General features: G+C 38.1%; 1 protein-coding gene across 1 annotated transcript; it reads right to left on the bottom strand.

The window, feature by feature from the left end:
- Positions 1 to 2089: 2089 nt before the first annotated feature.
- Positions 2090 to 2959, bottom strand: LOC140922443 (histamine H2 receptor-like). Its single transcript, XM_073372429.1, has one exon. The coding sequence runs from the start codon at positions 2957 to 2959 to the stop codon at positions 2090 to 2092; it is 870 nt and encodes a 289-aa protein (XP_073228530.1).
- Positions 2960 to 8318: the final 5359 nt, after the last annotated feature.

The following is an 8318-nucleotide window of genomic DNA, read 5'->3' as shown; positions in this document are numbered from 1 at the left end:
AATAATAAAGCAATTAATGAATTCGGCTTTCGTAGGATATGAACAACAACAACAAATACTTTAATTACAGTATTGCAAAAGCTATTAGTCTAAATTTAAGAACTAATGCAACTAATTAGTACGTGCAAAACATTACAAAACGTTACAGTTCTCATTCATTCATTTGTTGATATTATTGATTATTGATATTATTATTATTGATATGAAGAATTAAGCAGATCTCGGGGGTGTTATCCAGACGGCAATAACTTTACCGTCACTTTTTCATCATGTGGGAAGCAGAAATAAATCGCTTTGCAATAGATGGTTTTCACAGTGACGTCATCAAACTCTTAAGTCAAAACAGCGAGGTTTTACGAATTCTTATTTAGACTAGGTTGAAGATAAACAAAAAATAAATCTTTGTTCAAGTTTCCATTCCCGTAGCATGTTTCATTTCGAAAATACAGCAATACGAACTTCCGAGTTTTCACAGTGCGTGACACCAAAACAGGAATGCTGTCTCGTTGAAAAAAGTCTCTCCTCTTGATTTTCAGCAGTATAACTATTTCAAGTATTACAAGATATGTTTATGCGCACGTAGGCTGGTTCTCGAGTGAAAAAAAGAGCTTTTATAGAAAAAGTGAACTCCAGATGTTTTGTTGATTTCCGGCGGCAATATTGGTGGACCAAAACGGTACACCAATATGGCGTCTCCATACAAAGCTCCACAAGGGTGCGTGAAACGTTTCGGCAAATAACTCAGAAACTGTGGGCCACAAAGACCTGAGACTTGGACAAATTGTTTATATATTAGCCTTTTGTAACATGTCATTTTCTCGGCTTCTTCCACTGGACGGTTTCCAATTTATTTTTTTGTTGCGTGACAGTGAAAACGATCTATAGTTTATTTGCATTTATGTTTCCTTTTTGCAATACCTGTTTTCAGTCAACTTATCTAGCTTTATTTTCATTGGTACGGAGACCCCTGAACATGACAGGAACGTAATTGAGGATCCTTCTGAATGCAAATTAGAACAGCTATAACCTACTGCAAATGAAGACGGATATTACAAATTATTACAAAATCGTCCACTGACGTTCTCTAAACTGAAGGCAAAACTACATTAAAACTTGTTTGAAGAAAAAGATGGCTTTTCGCCGCGCCATATAGGGATCAATGGGAATCTGAAAAAAATTATCCATGTTGCCTGTATGGATCATACAGATTGTGCTCTAAAGTTTTTAATATTTCATTCACAACTGGCATGGACTGAGGACTGATAGTTAAAACTATCAGTTTTCAGGGAGAGGAAAAAATAATACAATTCTTTTCCAGTACAAAAACAAAAACGTTTATTACTTCACGCTTGTTTAAATTCTGGGAAACTACTTAACAGAGTTGACTCAATAATTAATGTTGAAAATGAAGTAAGGAAAAAGAAATACTTTAATTTGGTTTGAAACAAAAAGTTTCAATTAGAAATTTCGTCTATACCTCGGAATCGCCGTTTCAAGAGCATCTGACATATGTAGGGACCTTACGAAACTACGACGGCGACGGCAAGGAGAACGCCTAAAATACAATAGGCTTCAGTGAGCAAAACAACAGCTCCGGCTGCACGTGCATCACGCTTTTCTGTACATTTCTCCACTGTCCCTACACAACTACAACGTGGAATAGTCAATTTTTTTTAGTTGATGGGTATAAGAACTGGAACGACAAGGCGATAAATTTATTTACTATTTCTCTCTGAACTCGGACGCGGTCTCCTCTCTTCAGTTCCAACCTAACACATGTCACCGTACTTTCAATTCACTGGGCGACTTGGTATGAGGGCGAAAAAGGACGCGAAGTCTATTTTTCAGCGACGTTTTCATTGGCGTCTCTGTTTTCGGATGGTAAGGTCCCTATTGGATTGTATTCTCATCGTCCTTTGGTTCTTATACACTCCTTAAACACCAGTGCTTCCAAACTATGATTTGAGACAAACCGCCAGGGATTTGCCGGCCCTAAAACTGCCGCCTGCAATGCCTGACACAATCCGCTATCAAAGGCAGTTCTGCCAACTAATATTAAGATCTATGTCCTTCAAAAATGATCTAATGTTTAAGTGGAAGGCTCTACTCGGTTACTTTCCCGCTTAAAAAAAACCACCTGACTGATAAGCCTTTTAAACTCTTGCTTTATGTCTCTTTTGAAAAAAGCATAACACATTGGGTTAATGGCCGAGTTTAAAACCAATACAGGAATTTTGCATTGTTCATCTTTACATGATGCATTTGTGTCGGATAGTACTACTATACTACAACGCAAATATATTCCGTAGCACACAACAAACACTCCTATCACAATACCCATCATTATTACTGCAGACTTCTCGTTACGGGTTTTAAAAGATATCCGTCCTAGGGTGCGTGCTGACCGATCTTGTTTCCAGATATGAATTAACATTGACACAAAACAGAGTATCTGCAGAACGCATGGAACGATTTCCATGGAAGTCATTAAAACCACAACTGCAACGATACTGGTCAGAGGGGTCTCACAGCAAAGCCGAAGTGCGGTCTTGAACGCCACCAACGTAAATGACACTATCCAACAGAAAGTTATCACTTGAATAACACGAGATCGAGTCATGAAAGTTATGTATTTAAAAGGCTTTACGATGGCAATATAACGGTCGAGCACCAGAGAACACAAGTTTAAAACAGACAAGTAGCTAAATAGCCACCTTACGACATCTTTCCATGAAAGAAAAACCTGAGGCCAGTCACAGGTGTTTGTAACGTCGCATGCGAACAAAGAAGGAACAACGCTCAAACCAACACAGAAATCCGCTACTGCAAGTGAAACAATAAACGCGTTGGTTTTGGTGCGGAGATTTCGTCTGCTGTAGACGAGGAAGATTATAAATCCATTTCCAGTGATGGCAAGAAACGAAAGGACCCATCCAAGAATCCAAAACCAGGTCTCCATCCGTACTTATTAACTACAGATAAAAGAAAAATATCCTCTTCGCAAAAATGTCAGGAGGTTGTGAGTTATTCACTGGCAGATGTATGTTACTAGACTGAAGTCTTTTTTTATTGTCCTACTTTGTCATAAACTTGGTAATCTAATAATTATGTGTTTCGCATGCGCAGTAGGTAACTGACCGAGCTTTAATAACACAGTTGGTAGGAAAATGAGGATAGTTGCCTGTCTTAACCGCCGTAATTCAAAGCCAATGAGCGCTTTCAATACAACAAAAATTCCGGTTGAAATGTTGGAAATTCCACCTGCCCAATGGAACTACATCGAGTTGACCCAACCAAAGCCAAGGCGCGTTGGTTATTGTTCCTACAAAAGAGCGGTATTTGAGACAACAAGTCAAATGGAAAGGGACACTCCAACATTGCCGATCTTAACCTAAATAGCTCTGATCTGGCTGGATCTTTATTTAAATTCTCTTTACAACTAAACCAGTCTGGCCTGTCAGTTCTAACAGATGGAATTAACCGAGACCTTAGCTGATTAAAAAAAATGTACCTTCACTTTAGCCTAAATTGCAGCCGACATATTTCTTACAAATTGCGACAGGTCTACAACAAATTAGAACAAAGGTGCATTAGTAATTAAAAAGGCCGTCTCTAATATCACGTATAACGCGTTACTAAATTTGCCTGAGAACATTTCCGCCGTTGTCGTTAACTATTCCTAAGCGAGAAAATAAAACGAGAAGACAGGCATGAACCAGCAGCATCACGGTAATCTGCCTAGTCTGTTCCGTTTAACTCCACTGCTGTACTAAATAGAGTATGCAAAGGTTTTCAGTCAATAAATAGAGCAAGGAAAAAAAATAAACTGATCGCGATGTGAAACAGAAACACAGTGTCGATAAGTTCAGTTTTAAAAGAAGTTCAACTGTGGAAAAAAACACCCTCTTCACAAAAACTTTTCGTCTAACAGTTTATTAATTATTCATAAAGCCTTGTTGTGTTATAATCCTTTCAATATATATATATATATATATATACATGGCGCAAGACGCCTGGGGTGTCGATATGATCCTTAACAACTGTTTCACTAGCTGAGTTATTAATCAATTAACCATATTGTTTAGTTAAATGCCTTCTACTGCATTTTTATTTCGAACGGCTAAATTGGAAGGTTTTATAATTCATTGGGCATGCAACGATTTTAATATCGTTCCAGCCACAAGCAACTCGTCGCTTCAATTTGCTGTTGGGCATCCTTAGCAACCAATATTTATTTCTTTGTCATGATTTCTACGGAATTTAAAGGAAAATTAGCCCTACGTTCGTGTAACCGGGACGAAGAAGGTGACACATTTGATAGCTACCTTTTCTTTCTCCATAACAAGTCATTTTACACTTTACACGATTTTATCATTTTAATTTCAGTCACACCTTCAAGACTGAGCTGAAATAGACTTGCACGGAAAGATTACAAAACTACTACATTTCCTTGTGTTTTTCTCAACAAGGAAATTACTTCATATAACAAGAATTTCGAACAGTTAATCTTTCAGTTCGGTTCGGGTGAATTCTAGGAATCTATCGCCGTTAACAGAGTTGATTACGAAGACTATTGAGCGAACAACCTCAGTGCGTAGGAAAATTGGCGCCAAGCCTTATGAAGTCACCGAACCTCGAAGTTCTGAACTTGTCAATCTTGTTTTCTCTCGTCAAATTGGTATTCAGAGTGGGAGCATCCGTTTCAGACTGAGATTGACAAACTGATGGTCATAACCGATGATTCCGCTGTACAAAGCGCACGGCTATTGAGCCTGGGTTCCAAACTATATCCAAGTAAAAAGGAGCACATGCTCACGCTACCTTTGTTACTCGATTGATGCAGAGCCTTGCTCAAGTATGCAAAAATCGAGCAAGTGAAGCAAAGCGGGCTTTGGTAGCAGCCGGTGTGAACACAAAATTATACTCTCATGATGTGAAACTAAAAAGTTCCATCCAATAAGAACTTGCGTCTCACACCACCTGTGAACCTTGATCCTAAGTCCTAATTCCCTTGTATTTTGTATTCTCTGAGGGTCCAAAGGTTCTTGTTTTCTCTCCTAATGCGCCATTTTTTCCAAATTTCAATTCGCTTTGAGTCCAAGCCTCACACATTTATCAGTCTTTTACTGAATTGCTCAAGCCTTTTACACTCGTTCATTAAAGACTTGCATCCTACAAGAACGAGTTACGCGCGTCAAGTGGTAGGCTTTAGTTTACTTTGTTATTTTCTTTAAAACAAAACGCCAACGCAGATGCATCCCATAGCAAACAAGAAACACTCCTATCACAAGACCCATCATTATTACTGCAGACCTATCGTGGAGGATTTTAAACGACATCTGATGGTTAAAACGTAACTGTTTTGCTAAGGTGCGTGTTACGAGTGTTAACAGAACACATGGAAGAAACTCGGAAATTATTGTCAGCCAAATAAGTGGGACAGGGACAAGTATTGTTTTGAAATAAAACATATAAAGGGTAATCTTTAGCGCGTAAAAACTAACTGGTATAACCCAAGAGAAGAAAATAATTGGGATAATTCGACAGCGAGTCTGAAATTAATGTATTTCAGAGGATGAACGACGGCAATAAAACGATCCAGTACTAAGACGCATAAGTTTACAACAGACTTGTTACTAAGCAACCACCTTATAATATTCACCCAAGATGACCAAGATAGCAAATGTTGAGGCCAGTGGCAGGTGTTTGTAATGTCGCAGAAGAACAGAGAAGGAATAACACTCAAACCAACACAGAAATCCGCTACTGCAAGTGAAACAATAAATGCGTTGGTTTTGGTGCGGAGATTTCGTCTGCTGCAAACGAAGGAAGATTGTAAATCCATTTCCAACGATGGTAAAAAACCAACCAAGAATCCAGAACCAGGTCTCCATCTTAACTGTTAAAGGAAGTTCTTGTCAACTATACTGATTAACTAAAAAATTGGGTATTATAATTTACATCTTTGCATGAATTTGAAGGTCACATTTGCTAATACCCGTAAATGATTTTATAGACGCCCGCGGCGTTTATTTAATTTTAGGAGTCCAATGGCCTCCTGGGGGGGTCTATTAGACAGGGGGCGTTATTAGAGAGGGGCGTCTAATACAAACTGCTTGACATCTTAAGAGTGGCGTTCATTAGACAAAAGGCTTTATTTAAGAGTGGGCGCCCATAACATCATTTACGATGCGTGTTTCTATTAGTTCTTTAAATCGTCCTTATTTTAATAACTGCACTGTATTATAACTTCCTGCTTCCAATATTTTTTGCGCTATTTGTAATTAGCCATGCTGTCGTATTTTATTTATAATTATCACTTTTTTTAATAAACGGTAGGAAGAGAGAAAATGTGGACTGTCACATGGCAATAGTGCAAAGACATCTTTCAATAAAACGATAGAAAGCGTCAGTCATGTGTGTTACCACTTATCTCAATTCATTGTTAATTTGGCTCGCTTAATATTGCTACGTTAATGTATTCCTAATTGCGACAGTTCTTATTAGAAACTGCGACAGGTGTTACAAATTACGGCAGAAGTTGGGGATAAAACTGTTAAAAGATTTTTTTTTTCGTTTCCGTAAAATTGCATATCAAAAATTAAAAAGTATACATTTATCAGGAGCGTAGCAAGCGTAGCTACCTGTACGCACGCACGGTACGCACGTACGTACCTGTAAAAGTCGAGGGTGAAAAAAATAATAGTAAAATAAGATACGAAAGCGAATAATGAAAAAAAAAGCAAAGGATAAGACAGGTAAAATATAATTATTCACAGTTTGGCTCAATTCATTTAACAACGGATTGTTTAACTTTTAGTTTTAATTACTTCCAAATGTCGGCTTCCTTTGGTGGACCAAATATTTAATAAATATAAATGATATATTTTAAGCCTTAAGTTAGGAAAAGCGATTGACGTGCTTCAGTCCATAAATACAAAAAGACGATAAAGATTTTTTTCAGTTTACACATGCAGTCACGTCATTTCATACAGCTTTTTCGAGAACGGTTGTCGGAAGTGCACGCGACAATCCCGAAAGGTATTGTGGGTGGCTTTGAGGGCAATGTCTTGCAAAAAATTTGAAAGAATGGTACGGGAGGCCACGGACATATGTTTGCGAGTACTAAAGGAAAGCAACAAAAGTAGGTTCGACAGCTTCAGTCGTTACGAACAGTGTATTGATCATATCCCACTGATTACCTTTTGGGATTGTCGTGTGCGCAAATTCTTTCGACAACCTTTCTCGAAACAGCTGTATACAGTAAGAACACTTCGACTTACAATAATCTCACCTTTTGGAACATTGAGCAGGGGTTGGGGGATAAGGGCATTTGGAGAATTGTGCGTACCCCCGAAAAAATCCTGGTTACGCCCCTGTTTATGTGAGATGCAACATGAAAACACCTGATGGCGTAAAGCGTAACTGTTTTGCCAAGGTGCGTGCTGGCTGATCATGCCCGCGTGCGTCAAAAATATCATTGATACAAAGCAGAGTATTAACAGAACACATGGAAGGAACTCGAAGAGGAAATTACACTCATAATTCATGACTCATGACTTATGATTATTGAATATGCCTGCCTTCAATAGCACTGAATCCCTGTAAAAAGGACCAAATAATTTCTGCAAGTGTTCAATTATAGTTATTCGTGTACATGAATGAGTGAACTCGGTGCCACTTGGTGAATCCAGCTAACGTTGTTATGCTTGCTTTGGTGTGTCATTTGCATGAGAAATTGTTCGTGATTGAATAAACCGTCGCAGAATCAGCATTTCATGAATAAAACATGATAATGCCCCTGATGTTGCCTGGACACACAAATTGCTTCGTGACGTCAGCTGCATGATGTCAGGTATATAGTAAAAAATATGGAGCACCCAAGATTGCAACACTGAGACCACGCGCAGTTTTCGCGCTGCGTACGCTAGACGCGCACGACGAGATTATATGGAAACTTAACATTTTGCATAAATATCAGGGTTCCAATTATTAACTTGACGTATTCCCACGCTAGCAAGAGGTAGAGAAATTGGGGAACGTCACGTGGCAATAGCGCAAAAAATATCAGTCAATCAAACGGGACAAAGTCAGTCTCGTTTTACTGCAATTTATTCAGCAAGTTTTCCAATTTTTAAGAAGTGTCTTTTTTCTGCTTTTTATAATTGAGTACTTGTAGTGTGTATGTTTTAATTATTTCTGTAACTGGATTTTAGCTTGAATTTTTTTTTTTTTTTTTTTTTTCATATATATCGATTTTAGCTTAACCTTTTTATATTTTAATTGTATTATATAATATACATCTCGTAATTAGGACC

Source organism: Porites lutea, chromosome 13, assembly GCF_958299795.1.
Source record: "Porites lutea chromosome 13, jaPorLute2.1, whole genome shotgun sequence".
NCBI lineage: Eukaryota > Metazoa > Cnidaria > Anthozoa > Scleractinia > Poritidae > Porites > Porites lutea.
The sequence above is the reverse complement of the archived record's forward strand: the minus strand, read 5'-3'. Positions and strand labels throughout refer to the sequence as shown.